Below are 15,250 nucleotides of genomic sequence, written 5' to 3'. Positions count from 1 at the left end.
TTCTGTGTGCTCCCTGATATCCAGCCTCATATTAAGTAGCATAGCTACATTGGCTGCACTGCCAAAGAGCCCTCTGCAGCTACTCAGGAAGGGACAGAATTTGCCCCTCTGTGTTATAACTGGATGTTTAATGACAAAAGTAAGTTTGTGCTACTTTTGATTCCTGTAAACCCTGCAGAGTTAACACAATGACAAGAGAGTGAGCTGGAGTCTACTCCAGGCAGCAAATCATGAAAGCAAGTTGTCAACTAAGTTCTAAGTCTTTATTACTGATGGTGCTATAAACTCAAAAACACTGTTTGACTTTCAGATCCCAGTGCTGTCAGTCAGGAAAAACATCTTTTTACTTGTAAACTGAGCAAACATGATACGGAGTCACTGAGACACAACAAATATGTCCCAGAATACCATTTTTACATAAAGAAAAGGAGTACTTGTGGCACCTTAGAGACTAACCAATTTATTTGAGCATGAGCTTTCGTGAGCTACAGTATGCTCAGATAAATTGATTAGTCTCTAAGGTGCCACAAGTACTCCTTTTCTTTTCGCAAAGACAGACTAACACGGCTGTTACTCTGAAACCTGTCATTTTTACATAGTCACTTCTTAGACTCTAAGAATATGGAGGGTTTTAAACAGTGGTAAAATTGCAGTGTGTGTAATCTGCATTCTCCTTGCATGTGGACACAGCCATGTGAGGAAAGTGCAAAATATTACAATAGAGGTCCAAACTGCGGTCTGCATGGGTGAAATATACCCAGATCCTTATCTAAACAGATCATAAGTAACCCATTTACCCACTTCATTGTGTTCCACTGCTCATAGTATAATGCGCATTGTATGCAGGTGTATGAAGTAGGCAATAAAAATTCAAGTACATAAGCAATTAAGAGAAACAGTATGGTCCAGTGGCACCAGACTGGGACCCGGGATATCTGGCTTCAGTACCCTGAAGTCTTTTAGTTTCTCAGTTCTCCACCTGTAAAATGCGCATGACAGTACTTCCCAACTCCCTACACAGCGGTGTTTTAAGGATAAATACAGCAAAATTGTGAGGAACTCAGATACTACAATAATGGGAGCCATACAAGTACCTAAATTATCTAGATAGATAGATAGCAACTAAAGCTGGTGAAAACACTGTAGTGTAGCATTGTTTCCTACGCTCCAGTACTGGACTAATTACTGAGCATTGTGTTAGGAGTCACCCTACTGCTAGAGTTACTTTGTTTTGGATGAGATGTGAAAAAGTCTCACTTACTTGTAGACATTCAAGAAGCCATGGCAATTTTGCACAAGTAGGGTGTTATGTCCAGTGTCCTGGTTAAATATAACTATCCATTACATTTGAGTTTGGGTAGCAGTCTACATTCCTCTACTGTTTCAACTGGACAAAGCACCTTTCTGTCCTATACAGGCATGCAGTGCTGCTAAGCTAAATTGTTGTTGCATTTCACCCTTGACGTTTTGTAGTTAAGTTCTTGGGTGAGTCAATTTGTGGGAATGAAAGGTGTAGTTTTAAATTGTTGGACGCCAAGTAATTTTGAATGAAAAATTACTAAAAATATTTAGTTTAGAGAACCAAGACATGATAGGCCAGCTCTTACCAAATGTTTCTCTTACTGCCAATACAGAAGCTTGGCTCACACAGAAGCTAAAGACCAACCAAAATAATCATAGTTATTAACCACAGCTCTTTTATTGTTAAAGAAAGGTAAAGAAAACATCAAACACCACCAACGACCTAACACAAATGTTAAACTGGTTACTTCTGCTACAGTCTATTCTGTATGTCTCTCTATGGAGAGTTTTAACAGAGATTACATCCCTAAGAACACACACCTGAGGTGTGCTTTCCTCTTTGTTAGTTAATACCAAAGTATATTGTTTTCCCAAATTATTGTGAATCCATTCTTTATTCTGTCTTTAAGATAACGAAGAATGTTTATATATGGGCAAAATAATTTTGTATCAGAGCAGGTGGACCTGTTGGTTATTAATAACCAGTCAGTATATAGCTGGCCAAGTAAGCAATCTTAACTACATCCTATGAAACCAAAGAAATATTTATATCAGTTACTTATAGGAAGCCATTTAAGGAGCTGTCTTGAGACAGGCCAATTAACCAATACTAAGAATTTTAAATCCAATTAAATACCACTATTTTCTGTTTACCAATGTTTAGCCTGTCTCCTCATGGACTAACCATTTGGTGATTAACAGGAGAAACTGTTAGTCTTTTAAGTTACAACAGCATTTCAATATTCCAACAAAATCATTCCAAAAGTTTTAAACCTAGTCCCTTGGCAATGTTTTAGCTAACTTTCTCTCATCAATCCATGTTGAAGTCTTGGAGAGGTTTCCTTTGGTTGGTTTCTTCTTGAGTCTTCTCTGTTTTTCTTTTCTGTCTTTGGCAGCTTGCTTGTAGAGATGGACAGAATGAGTTACATAGTGCTTGCTGCCTAAGCAGAGTAGCAGGGGGTGAGAGTGGGGAGCTCACTTCTGTCTTATAGACATCCTTCTCCTTTTCATTAAATTGTGAGAAAACATACCTCTTCCATGCTTCTTTAGATTCAAGTTGGTTGCTGTCCCTCTTTCATTAGCTCCATGCCCTGGGCCATGGCTTAGGTGACACTTTCAGCTCCTGAATATGCACTTTGTTTAATGAATATACAACACTTCTTTAATTGTCTTTGTTCTTGTGGCCAGAAAGATCAAGACAGAGTTAAAACTAACTTTAAAAATTTTTTTTCTTCAGTTCATTTTCTGAGATATTTTCAGTTTAATAGAGTTTGATGGAAAAGAAAATTCTGTTTTCCAAAAGTCCAAACATGCCTGTTTTTTAGGAGTTCTTAGAAAGAGCTTTTCAATTATACCCAACTTGACCCTTTTCTGAAGGACCTGGAGCTGGGAACCAGAGACAGCAAGGCCCCTCTTGCCATACCACAGAGGGCAACACCACTGAAATTATGATTCTGTAGATTTTTCTGAATCAAATGACACTTCTCTTACCTTTCTGTCACTAACTTGCCCACGGAATGAGATTTTACTACTTTATGCTCCCAGACAATGGACAATGTTTGTGTGGCTTTAAACTCAGGTTTTCCTTTGAAAAGAAATGGGGAAGGGAGATGGTATAGCCCCACTTTACCTCTAGATTTATTGCTCTGATAACACAAACCTGCATTCCTGTCACAGTCAGGTTTCTTCCTAAAAATGTTTATGTGGTAAGTCTGCTTGATGTTTGCTTGTGCTTGGGACACAGAAGTAGAAAACATCTGGAATTTCTTCTATTAGCTTTAACAGTTTTTAACATAATTAGCTAAACATGTGTATTGTCCAATTTCTAAGCATCCTTGCTATAGCATGCTATTAATATTCAGTAAAGGCACAAAGAATTTTGTAATGACAACATTATTATAACTAAATTTTTATTAATATTGTTTTTGCATCAACACTGAGGTCTCTCCCACACAATATATATTTATAGTTATGAAAAGTACTTTGGAATCCTTATGCTACATAAATTATGAAATGTGCTCACATGCTTTATGTATATGTTACTAACTTAAATGTATGTATCCTATATAAGTCAACATATGCGTGAAATAATGTTGCTTATATTGCTAGTGAACTCAGCCAAAAAGCAATTTCTATAATTGAAGATGAAAATACAAGAAAATTTGTGAGAATGTATTTTTGATTAAACAATTATCTAAATAATTATGGAAATTAAGTGCTGCCCTCGGGTTCCTGGCAAATTATCAATGCAGCCCTCAGTGTTGCAAAGGTAGGTAAGTCAACCCCACTGTAGTGGATTTCAGATACATCACATGAATAAACACAACTATACTCACTCATGTCCTTTCTTAGGATAGTATAATCCTGTGGAAGTCCTCCAACAAAAACACCTGTGTTTTCCCCAATAATGGTACTACCGCTTGTAGCTGAGGAAAAACCTAAAAAAAGAAAGGGTGTTATTTTTCTATGCAAAGTTTTCAATAAATCTGTAATTTAATAGTGATGCTGTATCACATATTAGATCCAGGATTCAAATATAGTACTATGCATGCTTATATTATGCCCTTTTACACAAGCCTGAGGATGCTTTACAAAGGCATTTTACAATAGAATAACGTAATAGCAGCATATCATCAAGAAGTATAAAAAGAGGCAAAAATCCTCAAGTCTAGTATTAAAATTGCCAATGATTTACAGACTATAGCTATTGCAGAAAGACTTTATTTTGGATGGCAAGAACTGTACAATGTACTGTGACCAATTTTGTCATGAAAATTTGTGCAAATATTTTCGACACACAAAAGAGGGTAAATAGTGAAAGTGAGCAAGTGAGTAATATCCTGATGATAATGATATAAAGTGAAGGAATGGGTTAATTACCTGTGTACTGACTATCCACAGTGATTTTTCCCAAAGCCTGATTTCTTGTAGCAATTATATGGTGCCAAACATTATCATTGTATTGTCTTCCACCATCATTTGTTGGAGTAACTGCCACTGCAGATCCCTTTCAAGAAATATTTAAAATATTAATAGAAGGTACCTGTGATGTTCCCCTCTCTATTTAAATTTATGCTAAAATAGTGAATAATGGTTTACACTGAGCAAGCTTTACTTATCTCTTTGTAATCCCAATCCTTGGTAAAGTAGCCTACTCAAAAGTTTGCGTAGGACTAGGGATCCAGTTTAATTGCTACTATGAGTTAGAGCCTAAATTCTTTTCTGACTTACACCCTCTGCAGCTCCACTGATTTCAGTGAGGGGGTAGGGGATAAAGTGAAATTCTGTAATATTTCAACAGACAGTTATTGGATGACTGTTACTCAGCCTGCAGTGTGTGAAATGAGTCTCTAGTGTACAGGAGCCACCATCACATTTAACACTAATTGGGATTGTTGTTTGGCAGTTTCTGTCTCTAGGTAGTCTCTCTAAGTGAAGGTCAGGAATACTTATAGGGCAGTATTGGGACTCTTGCCCTGCCATTGTTCACCCCATTCTGTGGATAAGGAGAATACTTCAATCTTAAGGACAGTCAGTCCAGTTTTTTTGGAGAAGAGAAAAGTCATATAAAAAATTCAGCAGAAAAAAATCAGAGGGGGATGGTTTTAAGATGCCATTCATACGTAAGAGATGAATGCAAAACAAATGCTAATCTAATCATGACTCTTTCCCAGTTATATTAAAATTATTTTAGACATACAAAATTGTAAATGATAAGATAAGTGAGACACACTCGGAGACCTCAATGGCTAACGTCTAGTAAAAAACTTTTCTAAATACACCAGGTAAAAGGAAAATAACTGATGCAGACAGCACGTCAAAATGAATTATTCATTTTTTTAAACAGATGTTTCTCTCATAATACTGTAGGAAAAGTGATGGTGTCATAGGGCAATTCCTAGGGATTGATGTCTGATTGGTGTTTAAATCTCCCAGTAATCCTTAATAAACACAATCCCAGAGCATTAAATTACACCTGACTTGCAGGGATAAAGTGCCTTTTTCCAAGGAATTCAATATTATTCAATAGAATTCACCCTTCAGGGCAGGATATCCCTGCAGAACAGACAGAATTTTAAGGCTACAGAACTATATACTGAACCTTCGTTGTTACTGTTTCAGTAAAACTTTAAAATACTTTGAGTGGAATCACATCAATGAAGTCAGTGGGAGCTTTGCCAGCGACTTCATTGGGACCACGATTTCACCTTTTGTTCTTAAAAGCAAAACGCTGTACTTGGGCAATGCACTGCCTATAACACTAAAAGAAGCCAGCTTAATGTATCACTCTTGGAGAATGGAACATTTGAACAAATCATTAGCTTTTATTTTTAAAATCAAGAAGTCACATTCTAATTAGCAAGTGAAGTAGCTCTCACTGGTGATTCCAATTTACATTAGAGAGATGCTGGCCTTAATGGCAAAGAGTAGACTCTTGTTTTAATGCTAGTTTCCACCTCAAATCTCAAACACAGGACATAAGCTTCTTGTTAATAGATCTCAGGTGATTAGGGGGAAGAGCAAAAAATAAATGTTTGCTATGAGGCAAGCTTGACAATGAAATACCATGAATGCTTGACAATGAATTACTGTGCTCTCTAATTATTATCACAATTCTTATGCACCCCTTATGCTAAAGAAAGAGAAGTGTTTTGCTAATGTATTATCTTTCGTACAAACACCTGAAGCAACGATTAATGATATTCTCTCTCTATGGCACTTTTTGTCTAGAGATCTCAAAGTGCCGTAACTATTTAATTAAAGATTCACAACCCCACTGTGAGCTAAAAATAATTACCCCCATTTTAAAAATGGGAAAAAGTGAGGCTAAGAAATAAGAAGTAAGCCAATTAATAATGGATAGGATGAGGATAGTTGGTCATAGTTGATTTTTTTAAATCACACTTTTATTTGTTGAGATTTTAACCACCAAAACGTACTTAGCCATACATTTTCCACTTTAATTAATGCAGATATAAAAACTGTGTACATTTTGATTGTATCTATTTCCTCCACTCTTCATATATTGCTTGTCTTATTAGGTTGTAAGCTCTTTGGGCAAGATTGTATCTTATTGTATGTGTGGTCAATGTCTACTACATTTTGGGTGCTATCAGAATACAAATAATAATAGTAATAATATAACTTGCCCAAAGGCACAGAAAGATGGAGAGGCAAATGCAAGATAGTGGCAAATCCAAGAACAGAATCCAGGAGTCCTGACTCCCAATCCCCCTGTTCTAACAACTAGACCACAATGTGTGTTCAACCTTTCCAAAAAGGACATTTCCATGCTCCTAAGAAATAAATAAAATGCCATCACTAATCAAGATAAAAATGAGGAAAGAAGATCTCTGAATATGTATTTGACGCATTGCCACTGTTGGCAGCAAGATACCAGGATAGATAGAGCAATGGTCTAATCTAGTATGCATTATCTATCTGCCTACAAAATGCTAATATGCCAACTACAGAAAAACTTTATTAAAGAAGAGCTTTCTTGTATTTTTTTCTTCCCCCCCCCCCATACTTGTTAATATTGGAGCAACCCTATTCAATTGGATAAACTAAATGATAGGTAGAGATGTGAGAGATTATTATAAACTGTATATCTCTTCTACAGATGGAGCTGAAAGCACGTTAAATTCATATTCTAATTTAGCCTAAGATTGCAAATATAAGTGTACAGTGGTTTCTATAATTTGGTTTAAAACTGGCTACAATTAGGCCAAATCCTGCAAAATCCTATGCTGTACCAGAAATAGGGACCATTCACAGTGGTAAAGTTAAGCGTAAGTGTTTGAAGGTTGTCGCCCTGTATTGCAATTTCCTAACAACTAGGTGAAATCAGTCCCTCTGAACAAGAAGCAGCTGAGACTTATGGATACTCATCTGTACAGTAAGTAAAACTTCCCAGGCAATTATTTAACTGCAAAAATGCTACTTTGCTTAGATAGTAGATATTAATAAAGTAAAATTACCTTTACAAATTGTTACTCTGAGGACAGATTTCATAAAACTATTTTCCAAACTTGCAAATAAACTCTTGTTTTGTTTTAGCAATAGTTACTGGCATCTCTGAAAGTAGTAGCTCATTTGCCACTGTCCGGCAGTAAATGAAAAAGATAGATCTGTAATTTTTGTTGACACCTTTGTTCTCAACTTCTCTCCCTTTCAGTGATCTTAATATTATACTGATGGAAAAAAGGTAGTGTACTAATGCGAAAAATACTAATGTGATTCTGTTGAACACTACTATCACAACCTTTAAAGCTGCATTAGCCTAAAGGAATAAAGCTCCATTCCTTTCAAACTTTATCTGAGTGTTGCTGGCCAGCATACAGATACTTAATGTAAAATGTTTCTTCAGTATGTTTTTAATTGGATGCTGTCACTGAGCATACCATGCATGAGAATATGTATGATGTATTTAAGATTATAAAAAGGGAGTAATTTCCCATGAGCATGTGTAGTATGTTTTCCACATAGATGCATGTGCCTTTCTTAAAGGTACCTGCATCCTAGGTATGCAGGCTTGGTTTGTGTATCAGTTCACTGTCCCACAATGATAACACAAACCCACATGCACTTACATGCACCCAGGCATTTTTTCATATACTATTTTTATTGTCTTCTACCTTATTTCAACATTTTAATATTTTACAAACACACATTTCATTATCATAGTTTAATAATTAAAACCAGAACTGGTGTCATGCCCAATTAATGTGCCCTGGTAGCATGCCCATTAGTTTTTCCATTAGTGAATTCAACAATACTAATGGGATTACTAGCATGGGATGCTAATTGGGCGTGACATAAGAAACTGGCTTACTTCTTAGCATACCCTTGCTAATGATGAAATTAATGAGCATTTTATTAAATGCTGTCTCATCAAAGTGTACTTAGTTAGCGTTAAAATTGTTACAAACGATGCTGCATTCTAAAGATCAGGTGTCTGAATAAGTGGTTCTTCATATTATGTTTGGCAACAATCGAAACATTAATAGTTTTATACATCAGAAACCACATTTTATTTGTAACTAGTTCAAGCTGGGACCACACAACCTCATGTGCCAACCTGTGCTTAATTTTGGAGGAAACTATTCTCTGGATTCAAAATACATTCCACAAAACGCTTCTGTAACACATTTTTACCAGAGTCGCAGAATGATACTGTGACCATATTTAAATATTCTTATGTAAAACAAGGCATTTCACATTTGTAAAATCAAACGCTTTGTAGGGATCATATCTGAATTAATTTCTTGAACCATTTGCCAGGCCTGAATTGTTAACAGCTCCCGGTTGCCAAAAAATGTGTGTGGTTTCTCTGTTGAAGTATTTTAGGCTAAATCCCTAGAGTAGGGGCTCTCCATTTATCTATATCACCCATACCATCCATCAGAAAGAGTACTGTACCCATCACAAAGAGTCCCCAATTCTGATTAAGACCTTGGCCACTATTATAATCAAAATATATAAGAAAGTCACAGCACTATGAGCCTCATTCAAAGCCTAATGAAGGTAATGGGAGGCTTTCCACTGACTTCAATGGGCTTTGGATCAGACCTCAGAGCGCAATCCTGGCCCCACTGAAGCCACTGAAAAAATTCCCATTTACGTCAAAGGGACAGGATTTCATTCTAAGTTCTTTTAAAAGTAGTGAACTAACGCAGTCACCTAATGCACACATTGCATAACTTAAATCAATCAGAGTGGATTTGTCTGTATGATGCTATGGCCACAGAGTTGTATTTTTAAATTATACCTATTTTACAAAATAAAAGTGTTAATAACAGTATTTAAAAGGATATATTACATATTCTCGGCACCAATTTAAAGTTAGGGCTCAACTGTGTTTCCACTGAAGTTAATGGGAAAACTCTCATGGACTTCAATGGGTGTCCAATCAAATGGGATGCTGAAAAATATTTACTAGAAAAGTATGCTATCTTCATTTAATAATCAAAAAGAGACATATCCATAACTGTTGTCTTAGTATTTAAAATGAATTTTAAGATGGTACTAACGATTGTTAACTCAGTGGTAATGGTAAGAACAATAGTTTTTAAAAAAATGTAATGCAACTCTAATTTAAAAATGTTAACACTTGCAAACATAACTAAATGTTACAAAAGCCTGGGGGGGAATCAATGCTTCTTTTCTAAGGATCACCAATTATCTAGGGTATTGAAGAACCCATTAACCAGGATCAATATGAAAAAAATGGAAAAAGCAAGCACCCCCATCATCTTATACCATTAAGCGTACAATATGCCTTGGGGATCTGTAATAAAGCTATATTTCATTTGATCTTTCTCTTTACCGTACCTGTGGATCAAAAAGAAAGTAAGGACGTCCACTCTGTAACTGAAGAGCAATGTATTCCTCTTGATTCCCAGGTGACACAGAGAAAAGAATCAGACCATCAGGTTCCCTGGTTCTAAAGCTCACTTTAATACCTGGTTAGAAAAAGCGGTTGGATAGTTAATGCTAATGATAGCTATGATGAATTCTAGCAGATAAAGACAACTACTTAGAAATGAAAAGCTACTCCCCTCAACAACAACAAAATGGAATATCAAAATGTCACTATGGAAATTTGATAATTAAACCCCGTTTAATTATTACACTACATTCTGCTAGAGTCACTCAAGCTCAGCAGCACCTTATTCCACGAGCAGCCACACTGAAATCAAAGCTACTATTTGTGCAATAGGACATTATTCATGCAGAGTAAAGGGGCAGAATCTGGCCCTATGTAGTTAAAGAACCTCTTTCTAAAGGAAATATAATTGAAAATAGTTGCAGCCTGTGCCAGTGGCTGAAGACAGGACTGAGAACCTGGAATAATTCAGCTCTAATTCCAGTATTCTCTGTTTTGAATCCTTATTCAACCGAGTGGCATATCACCTATACTAATATCCTAATTTAGTTACATTTATATTTTTCTCTGACTTGCAAAATTGTTACTTCTGCTTGCTCTTTTTGCTCTGCTGTGTCATGCTACCTGAATTGAATCAGCACAGCGGAAACTAACGCCCGTGGATTTGCCAGCTAGAATTCTCCTGGAGAGCATATGCTTGCCCTTTTGATTTTGTTTTCAGAAAAAAGAAACCCAACAAATTTAGCATGAGAAACTCCTTTCAAAACTCATTTATCCAATAAGTATCAGTACTCAAACTGGACAATTGCATGTGGTTATGTCACAGCCATGCTTATAATTGCTGGATGAAAAAGTTTGAGGGGAGAAGCTGGAAGAAATTGGTGAAAGGGTAGGTTATACAATCCCTCTATTGCATGCTATCATTATTTTCCAGATCTAGAACTGATTTGCAGTAGCATTTTCATGATTTTCCACTACTGCTTAGTTCAAATACATCAATACTCATGTCCTTGTGATCCCCATAAAGTACTTAATACAGAACAGGGTAATTTATTGGGTTCTACCCAGCTGTATCAAACAATTCAACCTCTTCACATTCATTTTCCCCTTCTTATGCCAGGCAGAAAATAATAAGTAATGGAAGCTTTTCTTGTAGACAGAATCTATTACAAAAAAATTAAGGAATCATGAATCCAATGCATATTCATATCATATTCATAATGCCAGTTAATTACCTCTACCCATAAGTAGTATCCTTTGACTCACATATTTTAATCACAGTACAAGTTCTCATGAAATATAACACAATGCACTCAGATACGAAGACATTCACTCTAGATCATGAAAATCAATCACGCTATTAAAATACCTACTAAAATCAACCATACATAACTAACATAACTAACTGTATACAACTAACATCAGACAAATATGAAGTACTTCCCAATCAAGTGCTATTTTACCTGAATTAAGTTATAAAGGTATTTCAGCTAGAAATATTTCAGCCTTTCCACTGTTCTGGAGGATGCTTCTGACTTTGTCCCCCCTTTCTCCTCTAAAATGGGATTTGTTTTTATATATATATAAACCTTTAAAGTAATATAACTTCTTCCCTCGAGGAGAAGGACTAAAGAAAGTACAAAATTAACCAAGTTTAACAGAATCACCACTGATCAGTAAATCCCTTAGATCAAGAGACGTAAGATGCTATTGGATGGCATCAGGATGGTCCACAAAAGACTCTAGCTAATAGATATGGCTTGATGTAATTACACCCTGTTGCATGTTCTAAGAACTAAATAAACAGACACACATTTCAAGAGACCATTCCTCTTCCTGGGAAGGGTTCTGCTTTCTGGGTTTATAAATAACCTGCTGCCAGAAATGATACACTGAAAGGGTGCCTACAAATACAAAGGTGGAAAAAATTGCAATCGGAAGTGCAGAAAGAGGTCCTGCAGGAGATGGGAAAGCTCAGCTTCATACTTAGGTTACCAGAATCACCAAGAATTGTCACAAGTCTATTTCTGGGAAAGAGAGAAGAAAAAAGTAAGACAGAATAAAGGAAACATGTAGTGGAGAGGGGGCACTCTATTAGCTTGTGACTTCCAAGGTTACCAACTAGTGTGTGAGAATATATGTGTATTATTTGTGACAATCTGGGGAATATGTTTGTGTCCATTTATGAAATCCCTTTTTTGTTCTGTGAAGTATCATTTGAGTGCAAATGTGTGGATTAGACTCTCCACTTTGTAATGGAAACAGACGATGTCTGGGAAACCGAAACACAGCCACGAAGGGGACATCAAGCTTGAACAGTCAGTCCTACCCAGATGGAGCAATGTGGTTGCTAAGGGCAGAGCCATTGACTTTAATAACTCTTAGACCAGCAACCAACCGGGAGGGTTGGAGCACGGAAATTATCCAGCATAAGAGCAAAGGTGTCACAGACCGATATTTTTTTAAATGTTACAGTCTCTCTAAGCAAGGGAGCCAGTCCATTGTGAGACATAAAAGACACAGCTGGAGGAGTGGAGGCAGGAGGGACTTCACCTTCTGCTAAGAACATGGACCAGCCCTCAAAATGCTCAGGTGAGGTGAGGACTCTGAGGCTCTGGAGGGAGGACTTCGTTCAGGTGTTTATTGTTCGCATAGATCTGTAACTCTCCTGTGCTTTCTAAGTGTAAAGAGTATGTATTTAATATGTTCCTATGTAAAGCCTGTGTTCTTTACCTTACCTGCTACATGTCTCCAAAGAATTAAACTATAAACCAGAGTGACCACAAACAGGGGAACTCTGGAAGAGTATGCATAACCAAAAGCAAATGAATTCCAATTCAGCAGTCTCTCGCTGGAGACTGTAATCTGTAATCGCGTGACCAGAGAGATCTCTATCAAGCATTCTTACAACTACAATACCCACCTGTGGAAGTGAAGAAACAGATTGATAGAGCCAGAAGAGTTCCCAGAAGTCACCTACTACAGGACAGGCCTAACAAAGAAATAACAGAACGCCACTAGCCGTTACCTTCAGCCCCCAACTAAAACCCCTCCAACGCATTATCAAGGATCTACAACCTATCCTGAAGGATGACCCAACACTCTCACAAATCCTGGGAGACAGGCCAGTCCTTGCCTACAGACAGCCCCCCAACCTGAAGCAAATACTCACCAGCAACCACATACCACACAACAGAACCACTAACCCAGGAACCTATCCTTGCAACAAAGCCCGTTGCCAACTGTTCCCACATATCTATTCAGGGGACACCATCATAGGGCCTAATCACATCAGCCACATTATCAGAGGCTCGTTCACCTGCACATCTACCAATGTGATATATGCCATCTTGTGCCAGCAATGCCCCTCTGCCATTTACATTGGTCAAACTGGAAAGTCTCTACGTAAAAGAATAAATGGACACAAATCAGATGTCAAGAATTATAACATTCATAAACCAGTCGGAGAACACTTCAATCTCTCTGGTCACGCGATTACAGACATGAAAGTTGCAATATTACAACAGAAAAATTTCAAATCCAGACTCCAGTGAGAAACTGCTGAATTGGAATTCATTTGCAACTTGGATACAATTAATTTAGGCTTGAATAGAGACTGGCAGCGGCTAAGTCATTATGCAAGGTAACCTATTTCCCCTTGTTTTCCTACCCCAACCCACCCCCCTCAGATGTTCTTGTTAAACCCTGGATTTGTGCTGGAAATGGCCCAACTTGATTATCATACACATTGTAAGGAGAGTGATCACTTTAGATAAGCTATTACCAACAGGAGAGTGGGTTTGTTTGGGGGGGGAGTGGGAGGGGAGAAAACCTGGATTTGTGCTGGAAATGGCCCACCTTGATTATCATACACATTGTAAGGAGAGTGATCACTCTACATAAGCTATTACCAGCAGGAGAGTGGGGTGGGGCAAGAGAAAACCTTTTGTAGTGATAAACACCCATTTTTTCATGATTTGTGTGTATAAAAGCAAACATCTTCTGTATTTTCCACAGTATGCATCCGATGAAGTGAGCTGTAGCTCACGAAAGCTTATGGTCAAATAAATTGGTTAGTCTCTAAGGTGCCACAAGTACTCCTTTTCTTTTTGCGAATACAGACTAACACGGCTGTTACTCTGAAGAAATTCAAACAACGTTATTTTAGATTACAAAGTCAAGCCCTAGAAGGTTAGAAATGCCAAATTCACCGTTACCCATGTAATCTTAATTCTGGTCCCTTGTGAAATCATCCTGTGCACTGCATAAGGAATGGCTCTTGTGGGAAAAAAATCATGGGTGATCATGTAATTAAAGACTATCAAAATGCACATGCAGAAAGCGTGTCTCTTTCACCAGCAGAAGCCGGTTCACTACAAAACATTACCTCACGCACCTTGTCTTTCAAAGCAGAAAGGGGTGGAATTAAGGTTGCACAGGCAACTAAATCTGGCATTCCTAACTTTCGAGAGCTTGACTTTGCAATCTACATATATATCTTTTACCAGTTTTTTAAATGTAATTTCCTAGAGTTTTTTTTTTAAGGAAAAGAGGTAAAATAAATTATATTATGTACAAATGGAACAAATCCCTATCTTACATCAGTAGCAGCATCCTTCAGCACTGCAACACAGACTTCTTCGTCTACAAGATTAACTATATTAGCTGGCAGCAAGAGAAGGCTGTTAATCCCAGTGTGGTGAATTGGCCACTGATGCCAGGTGCTGGAAGATCACCTAGAATCAGTGGCCAATCCACCACACTGGGATTAACAGCCTTCTCTTGCTGCCAGCTAATATAGTTAATCCTGTAGGTAAAGAGATCATCAGGGGAAAACCCATCCTGGTCCAATCTCTCTCTTTCTCTATGCCTCCCCAATAGTTGGGGGAGCTCCTGCCCCACATGGTATCCCCAGAGGGGGGAATAGGCCACTGGGGCCATGTCTTGGATCTGGAGCATGGCTGGGGGGAGACTGGCCTTGCTGTCTTTCTCCCTCTCCCAAGACCCCCAAATACAATGGCTCAAGCAGTTCCGACATGTTCCTAGTGCGGCGTGTGCTGCTGCTACTTCTACAGCAGTTGTATGGACTTGGCCTTAACGTTCGTGTTCAGTTATTGTGGCAGGATGCCAAATTTTCAAGAGCAATATAAGTGAGAAAAGGTGTGCCACAAAACTCACAGTCCCAGAGCACCCCCTAGCCGGAAAACCTGGTGTTGTAGCACTCCTGCCGCAATTTCCCCACCATGATCTTCAGCCTACTCCAGTTGCAAAGGTGACTTTTGACCCTTTGGCCAAGCCACTTTAAAGTGTTCAACCCTTTTCATGGTAACAAAGAATCCC

General features: G+C 37.8%; 1 protein-coding gene across 2 annotated transcripts in view; it reads right to left on the bottom strand.

Annotated features, from left to right (window-relative positions):
- Positions 1-15,250, bottom strand: part of USH2A (usherin) — a gene marked incomplete at its 5' end in the record, with an annotated part of 586,511 nt that overhangs the window by 365,700 nt on the left and 205,561 nt on the right. For both annotated transcript variants that reach the window (XM_084623291.1, XM_084623290.1), the window contains 3 exons: positions 3,858-3,959; positions 4,402-4,528; positions 9,856-9,986. In XM_084623291.1, coding sequence (XP_084479417.1) covers positions 3,858-3,959; positions 4,402-4,528; positions 9,856-9,986 — 360 coding nt within the window. The remainder of the gene's footprint in view (positions 1-3,857; positions 3,960-4,401; positions 4,529-9,855; positions 9,987-15,250) is intronic.

The sequence above is a fragment of the Lepidochelys olivacea genome, assembly GCF_965140295.1.
Source record: "Lepidochelys olivacea isolate rLepOli2 genome assembly, chromosome: 3".
NCBI lineage: Eukaryota > Metazoa > Chordata > Testudines > Cheloniidae > Lepidochelys > Lepidochelys olivacea.
The sequence above is the reverse complement of the archived record's forward strand: the minus strand, read 5'-3'. Positions and strand labels throughout refer to the sequence as shown.